Raw genomic sequence first — 19,481 nt, forward strand, 5'->3', positions numbered from 1 at the left:
TTGATTGCCACTTGTCACGTTTTTATTGGATGATAAATGACACGTGTCATGTTCTGATTGATCAATGAAACAACAATGCATTTCATCTTTCATGGAGTTGACATTACTTGTTAACAGTAAACGTCCAATTGTGGCCTAGGGGATCAACATTGCACAATTTTACAAAATAGGAGGACTAAATTCGTGAATTAAATTACTAGGGGACCAAATCCGAAACGGGAGATAAACTAGAGGACTAAAAATGCAATTTTATCTAAAATATAAGGTTATTTCTAAAATGTTCTTTCTTTAAACTTGATATCATGTGTGCTTATTTGATTTTTTGTTGCAAAATTACATTTGAGACAAAAGTTAGTTTGTCCGTGGATCAGGATTCTTGCTTTTATTTGTTGGATTTGCATTGAAACACAAACTATAATAATATTAACCGCAAACCAAACGTGTTCTTGAAAATAAAGTTTCAATTAAGTGAAATGTATTTCAGGAATAATATCATTAAATAGGAGTTAAATTAGTTAGATTTATTTATATTTAAATCCAAAATATAAAGCAATTTTTTTATTATATATAAGTCCAAAGGAAATATCACAACAACAAAAAAATAGACTTAAATAAGTTTTAGTGTAATTTTAATTTTAGTTGAGGTAAAAATTATTCATTGTTTCTCATCATTTTAAAATATGAAATCATTCTTGTAAAATGAGTGAGTTTTAATTATGATTCTTATAAAATATTTTTTTTAACTTTCATTCCTCCTAACATTTAAACTTAAAGTTACTATTTTTTATCCCGACATTCATTGTAAGATGAATAAATAATATCTATTTTTAGGAGCTTAGAGCATTTTTATAGGAAGAAATCATTTTGAATTATTGGAGCATTTTTTTTGGATCATGGGATATTACATAGGATATAATAATTTTTGTCATTAGGATATAAGAATTTTTGTCATTTTTTGCTCTAGTGGTAAATAATTCATATTGTCCTCGCATCATAGTCTATTAGAGCATATAGTCCTATAATTAAACATAAAATTTCTCTAAATAAAATGCTAAGCTTCCTATCTAACATCTTATGTGTGGTTTGAATGAACATCACCTGCAATATTTCCTTGACATTCAAGATCTTAGAATATGAGTATAGGTCTAATTTAACTTCAAAAGTTAGTTAATATTCTCTTAACATTGAAAATCTTAGAATGTGGGTTTTGACTTAATTCAATCCCAAAAGTTAGTTCATGGGATGAGGATTGTCCCTCGCTTATATATTATGTCTTTGTCTTATCTCTAAGTAATGTGAGACTTAGGTTTTTCTCAATACACCCAAGTCCAACACTTTTGGGCTCGGTGTGTGGGTGACTTTTTGAATGGATTTAGAATAGGTTCTGATATCATCTTAGAATATGGTTTGAGTTTAACTCAACTCGAAAAATTAGTTTATGGGATAGAAGTTGCTCCTTGCTTATATATATATATATATATATATATATATTCTATATCTTTCTTATCTTAGTCAACATGAGACTTAGTTTTTTCTCAATAAAAAATACGCAAAGGCTTATTAACAATCACTAACAATCAAGTTCATGTGTAATGCAATGTCATGCTAACTCTACTTCATATGTCATATGGTACCAACTCTAACTCTTAAATAGTTTAGGAGCGCATGTGTCTACCCATAAGAAGTGTCATTGACATCAATGCCTTTGCTATAGACTACACTACAATAGAATGGTATCCACTTGATGACTCATTAGGGTTACGTAGTTTTTGAAGTACACCCCAATATTATGGATTAACATAGACCATTAGGGTTTTCACATTAGGTCTCTAAAACCTTCAAGGTCTAAGCTAAATTTGTCATGACCTCCACCGATTGGCTTGTATCTATTTCACGCTAACTCGCAACTCAATGTAAATGATGCATGTCACATCCCAATGCACACACTAGATCACATCATTCATAGATTACATCACTCACTATTGAGATACCAATTGAGCTCATTCTTGCCATCACTCACGGGTTAGATCACTAATCATAATGACATTCAACTTACATCTCAAGACACATTACACATACAAGTTACAGTTACAACCAATAATAACTTTATTCTTAGGCTTTGGGTATTATCTCATTTCTTTTCTTATTATGCGTCTATGACTTTTGTAGAGGGTAATCACAATATTTAGAGTTGTGATAATACTATCAACTTGATTTTTACCTTGTTGGAAAGCTAAAACAATTATTTACAACTTTTATGCCAACCTCTAAGTCTAGTTTGATCGTTTACTATGCCTAGAGTTAGGAAGAACATGAAATTATCACTTAAATCCTAAGTCTTGATAGATTGGTTGCTCCTTACTAGAATTACAATATCTTATTATGGGTTAAAGTCTATAATTTCTTTGGAAGACTTCTAAGGTCCCTTACTAAAAGGGTTTTTTTTTAATATTATAAAATAATGACAAAAAAAGTTACAATCATGACAAAGGCTCGTGACTTGTGACATAGGCATCTTCTAAGCCTTTGGACAAATTTTATCCCATCTATGTCATGTGACAAATGTGAAATTTTTATCTTTCTCTTCCTAACATAAAATCAATAGATCCCTAAATCTCATATAGCCATAAACATAAGGATACTAAGACCCATAAATAATAAAATCCCTAATTAAATACCTATTTAGGTGGTTGCAAGTTTTTATTTTTTATTTTCAAATATAATTTTTAAAACAAAACCTATTTTATTACAATAGTGCTAAAATGATTTTTAAATTCATTTTAAAATCACTTTTACACTAGTTTTCAAAACCAAAAATAATAGATTTGTAACTATCTTTTTGTTTCCATTAGATTTTTTTTTTAATAATATCTTCTATTTAAATTCTAATTTTCTTTTAACACAATTTATACTTTAATTACTTTTAATTTGATTTTACCATGCAATAAATGAATAATACATGTGATAAAAAATATTGAAAAAAAATAGTCCGAATATTATAACTCTCTTGTTTTTTTTTTTTTAAAACGGAACTATCCAAACACCATGTAAATTCAAAATTTCCGCGCTTCAACATTCAGTTCTCAGATTCCGAGTTTCTCACCATGCTCAGCTACTCACCCCCGCGTTTCAGAATCGCCGCCGTCGACGCTCACCACGATCCTCTCTTACCCTTTCTCCGGTTCCTTCTCTCTCTCTCTCTCTCTCACGCACACACAAAGTTCCACAATCTCATCAATTTTCTGCGTTTTTTTTTTAATTTTTAATTTTGTGTGTGAATTTCAGGTCTATCAAGAAAGCCCTAGAAGCTTCCGACGACTCCGCTTCGAGTCTCAGTAACTTACTCAAAGATTGCATCAGAAACTTCAAGAACAATGACCGCTACCGAAACGACGTCAGATTCCTCAAGATCTGGCTCCTCTATGTAATTCTCTCTCTTTCTCTCTTTATGTGAAAACATTTTATATCTTTGATGCCGAATTCAACACGCCCTAGGGTTTATGTACACTGAGAGATTAACGATTCAACGAGTAATAGTGATTAAAGTAGCTAATTGAAGTGTCTTTGGCCTGTCTGGATAAACTTCTTGATAAGCAACTGCAGAAGGAGAAAATAAGAAAGCAAAATGAAATGGGCCATGTTTGGATCAATAAACACTTATAGGAGGAAAAAATGAGAAGGAAAAATGAATTAAGTTTTCCTCATAAGTTAATATTAGTTTATGCAGAGGCTAAAAATCAGCTTTTAAAGAAGCTAAATGAGAGAGTTGATAACTTCGTATAGACAAGCTTATGCATAAACCAATTTGTCCCTAGGAGAGAAACATAATTCATTTTATTTTCTCGTTTTTATTGAGAAATTTATTCAAACATGACTTTAAACTTCTTCCATAAGTTAAAATCAACTTATGCTTATCAGCTTTTAGAGATGTTGGATGACAGAGTTTCTGCAAAAGTTGAAGTGCATAAGTTGATCTTAACATACTTCCTATTTTCTTCTTCTATAATTGTTTATGAAAAAGTTTATCCAAGGAAGACCTTAATGCATTAATCTTACTGATATTGCAACTAACAAAGTAACTTGCTTTTGCATGCATGAGCATAAGCAACAGAATCAATTATGTTGTTGGAAGTTTGGAACTGCTTACAGGCTAGGATGTGATGTGGAATGTTGTTGATTTCAGGAACTTTAGGAAGGGGTTAACTTGGTTCTGTTGGTTTCTTTGTGCAGATGGGAGTTAGTGATGATTTTGATAGTGTTTTCAAAGAAATGCTGGACAGTAATGTATGTACCAATAATTCTTCACTTTATGTGTGGTCTGCAAGTTTTTTTGAGTTGAAGGGAAGATTGCATGATGCTCTCACCATCTATCAGCTTGGCATTTGCAGGTAGGTTTTTTTGATATTGCAAGTTGCATAGTGAGAAAATTTAATTTTGATTTTATGTTTGGATCAATGTTCGATAGGAATACGGAGCCAATTGAGTGGTTGAAGAAGGCACGGACCTTATTTCTCAGTAGAATTTCTGAAATACAGAATGCTGCTTCAACTCAGAAGGTATGGATATTGGAACAGTCCCTTACAATTAAAAAACAAAATTTTGTATACTATTATTGTTTATGGTCTCTGCCACTTATGTCAGTTCAATTTTGAGATTTCCAATCACTAATTTAAGAATTCTTATATAATATCTGAGTTCAGGTTGATGATAAAGAATCCAAGAATTTGGAAGATAATGGCATTAATCCTTGGGGCACTTCCACCATGGATAGCCTTTTAAAGAAGATATATCCTTTAATTATGAAATTTGATGTGAGTTGTTTTAATCCTCTGTTATCTACTTGCCTTGATTTAACACATCTGACAAAGGTTCAGTTCCCTTATGCTTCTTTAAATACGTTTCAGGGGTATCGTTCAAGCACTAAACCATACACAGGAAAAGTGGCCTTATCTACCTTGAAGAATTCATCAAGGAATAAAGTTTTAGAGATAGGTTATACACTCTTTAGTCTTATCATATTATTATATGAAATATGAGAGTAAAACACCATTTTGGTTCTTGAAAAACTTTGATTTGGTCGTATTAGTCCCAAAAAAATGAAAATCACTATTTTTGTCCTTGAAAGATGAAAACAAATACCCATCAATTTAATCCTGTTTGTACATTAATTTAGTCTAGAAAAGGACTATATATATATGGACAAAAAGATGATTTCCATCTTTCAGGTTCTAGTATGACTGACCCCAAAATAATGTTTCACTTGAACTTTGAATATAGTTGCTTGACTGCTTTCCAGCTTTCTGCATACCTTAAGAGTCCATATTATGTGAATTTACTTGCTTATATTTTCTTCTGTCTACCACTGTTATTCAAGGATTTGAAACACTAACATTAGGAGTAAACTGGTACCATGGATTAGTTAGGAGATCCGTGCTCCCCCCCAAAAGAAAAAGTTATTATGAAATAAAACTACCCGTCATTAGTCATTTTCTTGTAATGTTTTGCAAACTGTTTAGCTTGGGAAGTTCATATATCCAAACACAAAATGGAATGATCCTGCCACTAAAACTTTATCTTGCAATGATAAATGTATATATTGGATGTTAGATATTTAGATAATAAAAATATGTAACATCAAGTGTATGTTCAATTGAATTTATATTTTGTAAAATATTATGGGCAGGATAACTTGTTGTATTCAACTGTTCACTACTTTAATAGCTTACAGTTACTTTGTGTTGCCAGCCTATAGTTATGACTTATCTGATCATGTAACTTATCAGCCTATGTGCTATCTTTCTTGAATTTGAATTGAATTCATTACATCTCCCCAGTATTATTAGCTTTTTTTATTTTTTATTTTTTTTTATAGATAATCATGTTACAGAATGGTTTATACTAGAACTAGGTTTACTTATTTCTCTATAAGCTGCTTCCTTATATGTGGGCTTCAATTTGTTTTACTAATGGTACTATTACTCCTCTTTGTCCTTATCATGACATTACAGGTGGAATGAAGTACCATATAAAGGGCTGTGCTGGACAGGGTGGTTTTGCCCAAGTATATAAGGCTAATGTCGACAGTGATCCTGACAATGTTGTTGCACTAAAGGTGATGATGGCTTTTCAAATAATTTTTCTCTGAAACGTGGGCCTATTGTCTCACTAGATTGTATTTTGAAACTTTAATGGCAGATACAAAAACCAGCTTTCCCTTGGGAATTTTACGTTTATCGTCTGCTTGATAAGCGCATCTTAGATAGAGAGGTATGCTGTTATCAACTATGCTATCAACCTGCCTTTTCTGTGAACATCTACTTATTCTGAGTTATCCTTTATCAGAGGTCAAGTTATGGTTTTGCTCACCGAATTCATGTCTATTCTGACTGTAGTATACTCATCTGTGACTATTTAGCTAATGGGACACTACAGGTCTGTTATTTTATTTCCTTTGATTTTCCCTATTATCTTCAATATCTTTTGGTATTAATCTTCAACTGAAAATACTATGCAGGATGTGATAAACTCATATGTGGTCATAGGAAAATCCATGGAAGAAGTGTTATGCATTTACTACACAATAGAAATGTTACACATGGTTGAAACTTTGCATGGTGTTGGCTTGATTCATGGTGATTTCAAGCCTGATAATCTGCTAATTCGCTATGCTAGGTAAATTTAAGCATCTGTTGCAGTTCATACTCATGTGACTTATTTTAACAAACTTCATGCTCGTACAATCAGAATTCTAATATTCTAATACTTCAAAACTTTCCCTTTCTTTTCGTGTTATCCATTTGTACCTTTCCTTCATTCTTTGATTTTTTGTACCTTGTAAAACTGTAATTGTAAAGTTGTTTCCCAATTCTTAATTTACGAGGGTATAATTAATGACTCAATGTATCTATAATCTAAAGTAAGGATATTTTCAACCCATTGTTTGCGTCCTTGTTATTTTATACTCTTGTACCTAAGGATGTGAGGTATACAAAGGTCATCTGTATCTACCAAAGCATCATCTACTGGAGTGAAAATTGAAAGCATCATCAATTTAAACATGCCTTGCTATATTTACTGACAGATTCTGATTGCAAATGCTTGAAATATTTTTGTTTAATGAGCATAGTATGATGTGCAATGCATAGCAATATGTTGTGTCAAGTTGCTTAGATGATTTAAATTTGTGGATGGTGCTATTTTTCAGGGGTGACCTTACAGAAGATGGGTTCTTGAGCCGAAGTGGTCCTTGGTGTGATCAGGTCAGTTTTTCTTGGATGATATAATAAGATTTTTTTTTTGTTGGCTTCATTAATAGACAGTACATATTGTTTATCTTGCAGGGTCTTTGCCTTGTTGACTGGGGAAGAGGGATTGATTTGCATCTCTTTCCAGATCACACACTATTTAAGGGAGATTGCAAAACTTCTGGTTTTCGCTGCATTGAGATGCTAGAGGATAAGCCGTGGAAATTTCAGGCAAGTCACCTCTTAAATTACACTACAAATGCAATGGAACTCATTATTTACCGTCTTTTGAGTTTCCGTTCTCTATCACCTGCCAACAGGTAGATGCATATGGCCTTTGTGCTGTTGTCCATATGATGTTGCATAATTGCTATATGGAAGTCGTCAAAAAAGAACAATCTGATGGTAGCTACATGTATCTTCCCAAACTACCCTTTAAACGGTATGTTCCTAGTGTTATATTGTATGCAATTGTTACTTCTGTTTAGCACTGCGATTTTTTTATAAGGGATCGTTGTATGAAAATTGTCTCTTTCCAAAATGCCGCAACGGAAGTGCTTTTCACCGCTTCCTTTTTCATTCTGACATTTCGCTTGTTGAATAAAACAGTTACTGGAACATTGAGCTCTGGAAGACTTTCTTCACTAAGATGCTAAACCAATACCCCCATGATGATGATAGGAGTTTGCTGCAGGACCTGAAGAAGTCCTTCCAAGACTACTTGAGCTCCAATCCGCAGCTTATAAAGAAACTAAAGGAGTTACTCTCAAAGCAAAGGGCTTCCTTGTGCTCTGCTTAATGTTTTAAGATCACTACACCTATTATGTTGTTGTTATGAAGGTAGAAAAGTAAACAAATGCATAGTGCAAGCAATCACGGACATATTAGAAGGTAAACTTCCTTTGGTGTTTTGTCTTGTTTTCTAGCACACGCCTTTTAATTAGGGAAAAGACCCAAGTTTTAGTGAGTTAAGATCATAATGCAGTTCAATTAAAGCTAGGGTGGAGTGGGTACACTCTTACATATCCACTGCAGAGACAAGCTCTTTGTGCCTTCTGTAGTTTGAGTAAGGTCAGAAATTTGACCTTTTTAAGTAATGCTGTACATACATGTGCAAATGTAGAGTGTCAATAAGCAGGTACGACAGTTGTATACTATATGCCGTTATGTTTCTTGTCTAGGGCATGTATCATGTTCAAATTATCTATAAAGTTGAGTTCGTTTAAATCTTATATTTGGTTGAGTTCTATGATGCTTGGCTTTCTTTTTTACGTACGCTATGGTGCTAGATGGAATTTACGTACCAACAAGGTTGGTAAAGAAGACTAGTATCCATAATGAATGTGGGTATGAATCTCGCCGTCTATGTGTGGACTTGGGTAATCTATAAGTATTTTTTTAAAATCCAAATGAGCCTTATAATCTATAAGTATTTTTTTAAAATCTAAATGAGTCTTAAGACACTGGTGAGTGTTTAGGATCCAATTCATCTAAACTTGTATTCTGGCAAAAAAGAAAAAAAAAAAGATAAAATTTATGTAATTTATAGCTGGACAAGAGTTTTGAGAAGGTTCTTCAAACACAACAAAGTGTGTTTGATTTGATGTTAGAGAATTGATTTTTGGTTCAGATTTGATTTTAAATATATTTTTACATGTTTAGTTTTACATTAGAGCATAATTTAAAATTTATTGAATTTAGAATTGATTTTAACTTAAAGCAAGTTTGAGTAATTTTGATATTGAATTTAAATTTTTTTATTGAATTTTACTTCTAATTTGATTTTATAATAAAATGTTAAAACATAAATCATATCGCTTTAGAATCAATTTTAATTAAAATCTATTCTATTTAAAATCAACTTGTGAACGTGAATTCAAACACTAATTTTCAATTACTGCCTCTTCTAAAGCTTACATCAGTATCGATTTTTTGCTTCCACTTCCCAGGGAATTAATATGGACCAATTTAACACGTCAACGTTTCTTAGAACTTGGAGATTCTGGAATGAATTTGATGCACCTAACTGTTTTAGTTAGCTGTACTATGTTAATATATTATTGACATGAATAATTAATTAACAATGTGTGTCTACAACTTTGGTTAACTAAGTGCATCCACTTGGTGAACTATATCTACGTTTATGCAAAAGATTCTAAACTTTAACGCATTCAATCGTAGCCACCTAATCTCTCAATATACGATAAATGCTCTTAAATAAAAGTCACCAAGAAGCGAATATGGCTCTTTAACGATTTGGTTCATGTAAAGTGTAGGTTGACTGGATTGTTATTATTGGTTATATATATTTTTACTTTTTTCTATTTAATTCAAAGTTTAAATTCTAAGCTTGAATCATTGTCAATCAGGCACGACATAATGTTAACTCCATAATAACGAGAAAAGTGGGGAAAAAAATCGTGCAATACGAGCAAATTGACAATTGAAATAGGCAAATAATATGAGAGGATGATGCCCAACCATTTAAAAATGTAACAAAGTAAAGGCCGGAAAAAATAAAAAGACCTAAGCTAAGGAGCCATAAGTATGGATAGATAACTTTGTCGGAGTTAAAAATTTATTGAATCATAATATGTATGATAATTTTTCTTTTTACTTTTATTATACTTACAAATTGAAAATTCATAAAGATAAAATTAATTTCTAATAAATAAATGACTAAAAAACAAAAACAAAGGCATATGTATTACACATTTAATTTTAAAGAATAATTTATATTTATGTAAATGTAGACATAATTATAAACCTAATATTTTTTAAAACATACTTTTATATAAATTAAAATGATAGAAGACGACCTATCTTATATCTAAAAAAAACGTTAGAAGACATTTTTAAAGAAACTATTATCTGAATACATCAATTGTTTACATGTTCCTCTAAAAAAAATCAATTGTTTAAGTGCTAACATATAATTTTTTAAAATAAAAACATATTAAAAAGTATAATAAAATAGAGAATTGTAAATTATGACCACGGACAAGGTTCATGCTAAATATTTCGAAATGTTTTTTTTTTCTTTCGTTTTTTTTTGTTTTTATTATTAGAGGTTTACGAAGTATGATACTCATTGAAGAAGTATACAATTTTTTGCGGGAGGATGTCGGGTGCTGACAGATCCCCTTTTGTTCGGCTGAAAGAAAAAAGGGGTCGTTAGGTGCACCCAGCATTATTATTGGTGTATTCAACATTTTTTTAAAATGTCAAAATTGTCCCTCATTTGTGTTGGGTGTGCATGAGAGAGTGGTTCGTAAAAGACTTAAGGATCAAGTTAATCCGTATGTTGATATTTTAAGCATACGTAAAAAGCTTACGGATCAACTTGATTTGTATATTGATATTTTAAGCATACGAATCAACTTAATCCGAAAAAATCTTACAGATCAACTTGATCCGTATGTTGATATTTTAAGTATATGGATCAAGTTGATCCGTAAAAGTCTTACGGATCAAGTTAATCTGTAAGCCTTTTACGAATCAACTTGATCTATAAAAACCATTTATGCAGGGATATTTTCGACTTTTACCATTAAGTGCTGGGTGCACCTAACACCACCCAAGAAAAATGGTTGAAGAAGACAAAAGGAAAATAGCAAGGGGCAAATTCGTCATTAGATATAAAACCCTAATGCCCCTCGTTCGGTGCTTCCATTTATAGTCTCAGTCTTCTTCTCTTCTTCTCTTCTTCTCTTCTTCTCTTCTCTTGTCTCACGATCTCAACGGAGCACCTCTCTTCAGGTATTCCCCTTTTCTTCTTCCATTCTCTGCACTTTCTTCTATTTTATTTTCTCCACGATTTTGCTTTTTCCATTTTCTGTGTTTCTTCTTAATTTTTGTTCTGTAGTTAGTTAGTTTCTCAGTGAAATGTTAGTTGTTATAATGATAGTGAATCGAATCCGGCCCTTTCCTTCTTCCTTAACCTTCCAATTCATCTTATATCTCCCACTTTTAATAGTACTTACAAATCCAACATCACTCCTTAACCAGAGCAGTGATGTTGGATCTTTAGTAGTACTTGATTTGCTATCTGACCTTCTCTTTAATCGAATTTCGCGGTGGTGTCCGAACTGAGAGACAATTTGAAAAGTAGAATAATGAGTTTGTGATTTGTGAGAGCGAGAGTGAGATCAACTGTTCTAGGATTTGAATTTGTAGTGTTGTTTGCTTTGTGCTTAGTCAGATACTCGCATTCTGCTATCTATAAAATTTGGAGGTTTTTATCAATTGCATTTTTAAGTAGTGAACTAGTGATGTTGGATTCATGTGCGCTTTGGTTAAGTTTACGAAGTATTTGTATGATTTGTGAATGCTTAGAGTAAGTTTATGAAGTATTGTGTTATTACAATGAAGAAAATGGTATTCCTGTTTTTGGATGAAGTGTTTGATTGATAAAAGGATACTTGATATTGAATTTCTTTTTATCTGTATTTACAGTGTCTCTACATCAGTGTTGTTAAATAGCTGCTGCCATGGCGGATTTTTTGCTAACCGCCGTAGGCAATTTGTGAAGGGACGCAATGACATGTTTGTATGGAAGAACTTTTGGCCTTCTGCCATTCGTCTTTTTTTGTATTGACAAATGTTAATGGTTAGTTTTTTTAGTAGAGAGGATTGAATCCGCGTTCTTTCCCCTCTTCACCTTAACCATTCAACCCACCTTATATCTCTGCCATCTACCATTGATAACACTGTTCCACATACATTCAGTATATCTGTGTACATTTTGTGAATGCCTTGTAAAGCATTTTGTGTTAAGACGTGTTTAATTTTAATCGGAGTTGCCAAATGTGTGTTAGATTTCTGGTGTATGATGCTTCAAATGCATTTGATTTTCTTTTAAAGTGGTGTTTTAGTAAGGATTTATTTTAACTCTAGTGTTGTTGAATCTATGGCTTATTGTAATGAGTAAATGTTGACAGGTCGCCATCTAGACTGCAATCATGGCTGATGGACCACAGCATCCATCAGTTGTTCAGAAGCTAGCTGGACAGTCTTACCTGGTGTCCAGGCTAAGCCCCAACTTTAACTCTGGGAATTATTCCTCGACTGGTTCTTACTTCAATGGAGGACTGCACTCTTCTGGGTTGGCTGTTGTGTCGCCTGGATCTCCAGTTACTGTGCATGCTCCAGCAGAGAAAGGAGTGAGTGGATTTCTAGTGGATTTTCTGATGGGTGGAGTGTCTGCTGCTGTGTCAAAGACAGCTGCTGCTCCAATTGAACGAGTCAAATTGCTTATCCAAAATCAGGATGAAATGATCAAAAGTGGTCGGTTATCTGAGCCATACAAGGGAATTGGTGATTGTTTTGCTCGAACCATGAAGGATGAGGGTGTGATTGCTCTTTGGAGGGGCAATACTGCTAATGTTATCAGATATTTCCCTACTCAGGTGATTGAAGTGAATGTATTTGATTATTTGTTTCGGAGTTTCTCTATATATCATTTCTGTAAAATTGCTAATATCCTACTTTTCCTTCCAGGCTCTGAACTTTGCCTTTAAGGATTACTTCAAGAGACTTTTCAACTTTAAAAAGGACAAAGATGGCTACTGGAAGTGGTTTGCTGGGAATTTGGCATCTGGTGGGGCTGCTGGGGCTTCTTCCCTCTTATTTGTCTATTCTTTGGATTATGCCCGGACTCGTTTAGCAAACGATGCAAAGGCTGCAAAGAAGGGTGGTGAGAGGCAGTTTAATGGCTTGGTTGATGTTTACAGGAAAACCATCAAGTCTGATGGTGTTGCTGGCCTTTATCGTGGGTTCAACATATCATGTGTTGGAATTATAGTGTATCGCGGTCTTTACTTTGGAATGTATGATTCCCTGAAGCCAGTAGTTTTGGTTGGTGGGTTGCAGGTATGTACAAAATTTGAATTTGAAATATGGTATGTTAGGCATTATTTTTTTTAACAATATGTCAGCTACATGAATAATTGTTAATTTTGTCACCTTGAAGCTTTTGTATGGGTTTTACATAGTTAAAAAATGTTACTGTTCAGAATAATTTTGATTTATTAATGTATTTGACATTAGCGTCAAGTCAAGCGCATTTAGTAATGCCTATATACTTAAGTTCTGACTCTTAACTTCTCCCTCTTATTTATTTTGTGTTATTTACCACGGTATCTTCTTGTTAACAGGATAGTTTCTTTGCTAGTTTCCTTTTGGGATGGGGAATCACAATTGGTGCTGGTTTGGCTTCTTACCCCATTGACACTGTTCGTAGAAGGATGATGATGACTTCTGGAGAGGCTGTGAAGTACAAGAGCTCTTTGCATGCATTCCAAACAATCGTCGCAAATGAGGGTGCCAAGTCACTCTTCAAAGGTGCTGGTGCAAACATATTGCGTGCTGTTGCAGGTGCTGGTGTGCTTGCTGGTTATGACAAGCTGCAGCTTGTCTTGTTCGGAAAGAAATACGGATCTGGTGGAGGTGGCTAAGATGATGACGACAATTTCCTGGGATAATCATGCCGATTCCCTTGTCATTTGAATAATTTTGGATGAGAAATATTGGTATTGATATTTTCCCAAATTTAGGACCTTGATACGTAGAAATCATAGTTTTGGAAACAAGAATTTTCATTTTGGTTGTTTCATTTCATGCCATCAGCTTATAATCCTGAAGTTTGAGAACCCCCCCCGGTTGAAATAATTAAGACTCGGTTTGATTGCTCATGTGTGGTTGAAATGCGATTATTTCTGGTGAAAGTTTCGTTAAATTCAAGCTCGTTTAATGGTTATGGTTATGTAAATCTTAATTATATGGTGGTTGAATATTTGATTCAGTGCAGGATTTAAATAGTTGCAATGTTCTTAAGCTTGGTTTTAATATTATGTTCTAATGAGTTACCCTGCTCCACAGGCTGCGATAAATTTAGCGTTTTTTTCAACATAATTTAGCGTTTTGTTGTTTGTGCATTTGGTTTTTTTTTTCATAATTAAAATTTTAAAAACATTGAGCTTTTTTATTTAATTTTCGCAACTTTAAAAAATATTTGAAATTCGTTTATCTTTGAGTTATCCAAATAAAGGCTTTATGGGTTATGCTAAGTTAATTTTGGGTTTGTAATTCTTGGCTGTTAAGTTTGAAATTGTGATTAATGAATTACTACGTATTTCAACAAAGTTCAAAGTAAGATATGCCTAGCAATACGTAAGCACGAAAATTGTAACTATCGTTTGTTTACATACAACACAAGGAGGGACGAGTTTTGTTTTGCTTTCTGCTTAGGCCAAGTTGGGACTTGGTCCTAAAGCTAGTTTCGAACTTTTTGATAAATAAATAACACATTTTGTGGGAGTTGACTTTACTTAATCCATTTGGATAAAGTCCATCCATCACGGAGCCTATGTATTGGGTTCGGTTGCGGGTTAAATAGATTGGTTTAAAGATACATTTTTGTAAAAAAAATCCTGTACGTATTAAGTTGGAATTTGATTCCTGTCAAAAAAGGGTTGGAATTTGTTCAAGGATTTTTGTTTTCTGAGTAAATAGTTTATGCAATGAAATGTGTCATGTATTGTATGATAAAAGCCATACAAAGGGTGATTTTGAATCAATTAATGGTGTAAAACCTTTTTTACACTAACAATGCATGCATGAATATCAAACCCTTTTTAATCTATAATAACCAGTTATGTTCTAACTTATTCATATTCATATATTAACATATTGGCTAAATTGTAATTTTGGTTCCCTAATTTTTATTCAATTTTTAATAATTAATAATTTTGATTGATTTATAATTAAATTAATAATTCAATTAATCAGAATTATTTGTTAATAATTTATCAAGATGACCAAAATCACCAATTTATAAGACTAGGAGGACTAAATGTTGAGGACTAAATGTTACAATTAAAATTCTGGGAAATGAAAATCATAAATTTAAAAAATTAGAAGGATTAAAATTATAATTTAACCTAAATGATATTTAATTCATAATGGGCCAACCTATATTATTATATTTTTTTGGAGGGGGGAGATGAGTCTAATTAATACCACTCAACTAAAGTCCAAAATAATAAAGTTTTTTTTTATAAGAAACATAGTAAAGTAATTAATTACAAAACATGTTGAAAAGTTTTAACCCTAAATAAAATTAACAACATGAAACAGTCCTAAATAAACATGACTACTTTATTCTTATTTTTTTATTTTTTTAATAATTGTAACATTGGTGTGAAATATTTATCAATATTATTGATGATTAATTTTCATTAAAAAGATGATTGATCATCTTTAGTGAAGTCTCCTCTCTCAATTACATTACTTGAACTTAAAATCTTAAAAAAAAACTAAATTTACTTATCCACAAATCAATTATATATGAGATGAATGCTTTAAATTAGTTGGTAAAATGTGAGGATCATTCATCCTTAGATAGTTAGATTAGTCTATGTTAAAATGATCAAATTAACAATAGATAGAAATTAACTAGTGATAAGGAATGATGCAAAAGGAGTACAACATTAATTTGATTCCTACAATTAATATTATATCTTAATTTAGTCTTCAATTTTAAGAAAAAAAAAATAGTCCTAAAAATTGACATTATTGGTACGCGAGTATGTGCAAGAGACCAAATTCGTTGACCCTTGTAAAAAATCAGGATCTAAAATTACTTTTCTTGACTCATAAATACATTAAATTTATCCCCAAAGATTTTAGAAGCAAAGTTAATGTTTTACTCCATGATAAAACAATCAAAGTAATCACTCATTTGTCCATGAGTTCAACAAGCAGCAATAGACAATCTTCAAGCAGGGTAGTTACCACAAAAGAATTTTGCAAATTAATTAGAGGCTTAATCTTAATTTAACACAAAAATCTTCGTCATCCCTTTGGTTTAAAGAAACCCCTATTCTCATTCATTTCTTCTCTTGCTGTCCCTCTCTAACTCCACTCAAACTACTACGAAAATTACCTGTAAGGAGAAAAGTCCTTGTAATGCGCATGGTCAAGTGCAAACAGAATCAAGAGCACTGTTGACTTTGTATGTAAAGTACAAACCGTATCTGTCATCAATGCCATGATGCTTGCCATCTAGAAACTCATTGGTAGAGAAATAACCTACAATTCCAACATTCTTTCGTAGGTTTTAGTAACAAAGTTGTTGTGATAATCTTCCAACTTAGGATTATTTCATTTCCTAACCATCTTGGTTTGTACTAATCTCAAACGTGAACAAGACAACATGATTAAACAAATTGACTATGCCTTCTCCTTTGAAAATGAAATGAAAGGGATTCTATACTATCGGTTTGAAAATTTTACACTATCAACCAATCAAAAATCACGGTAAGTATGAATTCTAAGATAGTTATCATAAAATTCAACTAACTTATTAGCTTATCATATATGAAAATTTATCATTAAATGACAATGTAAATATTTCTTTTATACTGTGGCTACATAGACCAAACCATTTTCTCTTATTCATTTGCATATATAGTGATTGTGATTCACTCATTAGCCATTCGTTGCCCTATTCTCTCAAAGCAATGGCCTCAGCTTCAGCATCTTATTCCTTTACCATCAGTGTGCTATTCCTCATTTTTGTGCACTTGTCATGTTTCATAAACAACCTCAATGCAAAGCACACCAATGCCAGCAGTCACAACCATCATCACAAACACCAACACACTCAGAATCCTTCCTTGAACACAAGGCTTCACATGGCGTTTCTTGGCCTACAAGCATGGAAGCAAGTGATCTACTCAGACCCAAATAACTTCACTTCCAACTGGGTAGGTCCTTCAGTTTGCAACTACACAGGTGTGTTCTGTGCTCCCTCACTTGATGACCCTAAAGTGACAGTTGTGGCTGGCATTGACCTTAACTTCGCAGACTTAGCAGGGTTCCTACCCAATGAAATAGGCCTTCTATCAGACCTTGCAGTCCTTCATCTCAGCAACAACCGTTTCTGTGGAATCCTCCCAAAGTCCTTCACAAACCTAACTCTACTCTATGAGCTTGATCTTAGCAACAACAGATTTGTAGGACCTTTTCCTTTGGTTGTGTTTTCCCTTCCTTTGCTCAAATACCTCGACCTTCGCTACAACGAGTTCGAAGGGCCGTTGCCTCCTCAACTCTTCAACAACACCATTGATGCAATCTTTGTTAACAACAACCGCTTCATAAGCACTATTCCACCAAACTTAGGAAAAATCTCAGCTTCTGTCCTTGTCTTTGCCAACAACAAATTTGGAGGGTGTCTTCCAGAAAGCATAGTGAACTTTGCTGACACTTTGGAGGAGCTTGTGCTAATCAACACAAGCTTGTCAGGGTGTTTGCCACAACAACTGGGGTTTCTCTACAAACTAAGAGTGTTGGATGTGAGTTTCAATAGTATTGTTGGCCCTATACCTTATAGCCTTTCAGGGTTGTCTCACTTGGAGCAATTGAATTTGGGGCATAACATGATGAGTGGCACTGTCCCTGTGGGGGTTTGTGAGTTGCCAAACTTGGCAAACTTCACTTTCTCTTACAACTTCTTCTGTGAGGAAGAGGGTATTTGTAAGAACTTGACATCAAAGAGGATAGTGTTTGATGATAGGAGGAACTGTTTGCCAGAGAAGCCATTGCAGAGGAGTGAAAAGGAATGCAAGGCAAAACTTGAACACCCAGTTGATTGCTCTGAGCTTTGTTGTGTTGTTGGGAGCAATAATAATAATGTCTCTGCTGCTGGCTCAGTGGCTGTTCCACCTGCAGCAGCAGCAATGCCTGTGTCTGCACCTCTTCTTGCACCAAGCCACCCTTAAGCAAGCGTTTGTTTTTGTTTTGTTTTTTGTTTTTTGTGTTGATATGAATAGGAAAAATAAAGTTCAAATTTGAGTTAGGGAGTCATTTTGTACATATAAAGTGGTTGGTGTGTTAAATGTGTCTGTATTCTGTTGTGTCATGCGTCTTATTCCTTGTAAAGTGTTTGTATTTGACAGGAAATGAGCAAGTTCATAGATGCCATCTCTCGTTATGTGGAAATACTAGGTTCAAAGTAGACCACTCTATCTGGGGCAGAACTTTTATTAGTAATTTTAAAAACCGGATGGTGGTTTATCGGTGGAGATACTGGATTGATGGGTTTTCGGTCGTACTAGTAACTCAATAGTGGTACTGCACGAATTGGTACAAGTAACATATAATATAAGTATATGTATTAATTATGTTATGAGTTTAAGAACTAATCATGATAATTTGGTGGTAACTTGATCCACTAGATAAACTTTTGTCCTTGATTCAATTCTTGAGTGTATTCTAATTTTGTCTTTTCATTAGTTTTGGTCTAATCAAACTAATTTTCTGGTTCAACTTAATCAGATCACTAGTTTAACCATAGATCTAGTTAGGTTAAATTGAATTGCACCAAATCAAAACAAGTCAACTACATGACAATGAGCAATCAGACTCAATTAGACCTTTGATTTGTAGTTGAGTATGTTGGATCGACTTTAAAATTATGTTTTTCCTTCATACCTTTGATTTGTAGTTGAGCATGTTGGATCGACTTTAAAATTATGTTTTTCCTTCATTTAAAAAATCGTGGTTCTTTCATTTTTATGAGATTACTTAATGAAAAAAAGTTTGTTTTCCATTATTTTTTCTTTACATTCTCATTTACATTTAAGATATATTAGAAAATAAAGAAAAATAAGTATTTCATACATGGATATTTTTAATATGCGTATAGAGAGATGTATATAGTGAAGACGTTTTTTTCTCCTATTCGGAGAATGAAAATAATAAATATTGAAGAAAATAGGTTATATATTAATAATATAAAATTATATTGTTATTCAATTATAAATTATCATGTAACTTGTTTATTTTTATAATAATTATTTTAAAAGTGATATCAATTATGATTTTTGATTGATTGTGTGAAAGCTTATGCACTTTTAGTGATTAAACTCGAGATATTAATCACCAGATCTTATCATAAATAATCAAGATCAAAACAAACAAGTTATGTGAGTTTTTTTTTTAAGTCACGTAATTCTTAAGTGATAATTTTACCATTCATTTTTTCACCATGGTATGTTTATCACCATTGCTCCACCATTTTGTGTTTAAATTTTGTGTTAATTGTTCTTGTTCTGTCTTCTACGGTGGCAAAGAGGAATGATCAACTTTATTCAAATATCAGGTAACTTATTACATATCAGTGCTAAATTGAAAATTTACCTATTATTTTATCTTTATATGGTCCCAATTTCTTTT

At 32.8% G+C, this 19,481-nt stretch overlaps 3 protein-coding genes across 3 annotated transcripts; all 3 read left to right on the top strand.

Moving 5' to 3' along the window:
• Positions 1–3,050: 3,050 nt before the first annotated feature.
• On the top strand, positions 3,051–8,476 carry LOC100802272 (mitotic checkpoint serine/threonine-protein kinase BUB1). The gene is made up of 14 exons (XM_003526223.5): positions 3,051–3,181; positions 3,286–3,424; positions 4,231–4,388; positions 4,466–4,556; positions 4,701–4,811; positions 4,905–4,992; positions 6,009–6,112; positions 6,196–6,267; positions 6,343–6,432; positions 6,515–6,672; positions 7,205–7,259; positions 7,341–7,475; positions 7,565–7,686; positions 7,854–8,476. The coding sequence occupies exons 1-14, from the start codon at positions 3,105–3,107 to the stop codon at positions 8,041–8,043; spliced, it is 1,590 nt and encodes a 529-aa protein (XP_003526271.1). The 5' UTR covers positions 3,051–3,104; the 3' UTR covers positions 8,044–8,476.
• Positions 8,477–10,945: 2,469 nt separating this feature from the next.
• LOC100802974 (ADP,ATP carrier protein 3, mitochondrial-like) lies at positions 10,946–13,896 on the top strand. Its single transcript, NM_001254163.2, has 4 exons — positions 10,946–11,003; positions 12,185–12,652; positions 12,744–13,115; positions 13,400–13,896. The coding sequence occupies exons 2-4, from the start codon at positions 12,206–12,208 to the stop codon at positions 13,697–13,699; spliced, it is 1,119 nt and encodes a 372-aa protein (NP_001241092.1). The 5' UTR covers positions 10,946–11,003; positions 12,185–12,205; the 3' UTR covers positions 13,700–13,896.
• Positions 13,897–16,674: 2,778 nt separating this feature from the next.
• LOC100802803 (leucine-rich repeat extensin-like protein 4) lies at positions 16,675–18,479 on the top strand. The gene has a single exon (XM_003526224.4). The coding sequence runs from the start codon at positions 16,766–16,768 to the stop codon at positions 18,023–18,025; it is 1,260 nt and encodes a 419-aa protein (XP_003526272.1). The 5' UTR covers positions 16,675–16,765; the 3' UTR covers positions 18,026–18,479.
• The last annotated feature ends 1,002 nt before the right edge of the window (positions 18,480–19,481 follow it).

The sequence above is a fragment of the Glycine max genome, chromosome 6, assembly GCF_000004515.6.
Source record: "Glycine max cultivar Williams 82 chromosome 6, Glycine_max_v4.0, whole genome shotgun sequence".
Lineage (NCBI taxonomy): Eukaryota > Viridiplantae > Streptophyta > Magnoliopsida > Fabales > Fabaceae > Glycine > Glycine max.

Bases quoted from the DNA above. Each gene is read 5' to 3' on its own strand.
- LOC100802974 (NM_001254163.2), top strand. From the start codon at position 12,206: ATGGCTGATGGACCACAGCATCCATCAGTTGTTCAGAAGCTAGCTGGA. The intron at 12,653-12,743 runs GTGATTGAAGTG...TTTTCCTTCCAG, and splicing joins TCAGATATTTCCCTACTCAG to GCTCTGAACTTTGCCTTTAA. The intron at 13,116-13,399 runs GTATGTACAAAA...TCTTGTTAACAG, and splicing joins TTTTGGTTGGTGGGTTGCAG to GATAGTTTCTTTGCTAGTTT.
- LOC100802803 (XM_003526224.4), top strand. From the start codon at position 16,766: ATGGCCTCAGCTTCAGCATCTTATTCCTTTACCATCAGTGTGCTATTC.
- LOC100802272 (XM_003526223.5), top strand. From the start codon at position 3,105: ATGCTCAGCTACTCACCCCCGCGTTTCAGAATCGCCGCCGTCGACGCT. The intron at 6,433-6,514 runs GTCTGTTATTTT...AATACTATGCAG, and splicing joins TAGCTAATGGGACACTACAG to GATGTGATAAACTCATATGT. The intron at 6,673-7,204 runs GTAAATTTAAGC...GCTATTTTTCAG, and splicing joins CTGCTAATTCGCTATGCTAG to GGGTGACCTTACAGAAGATG.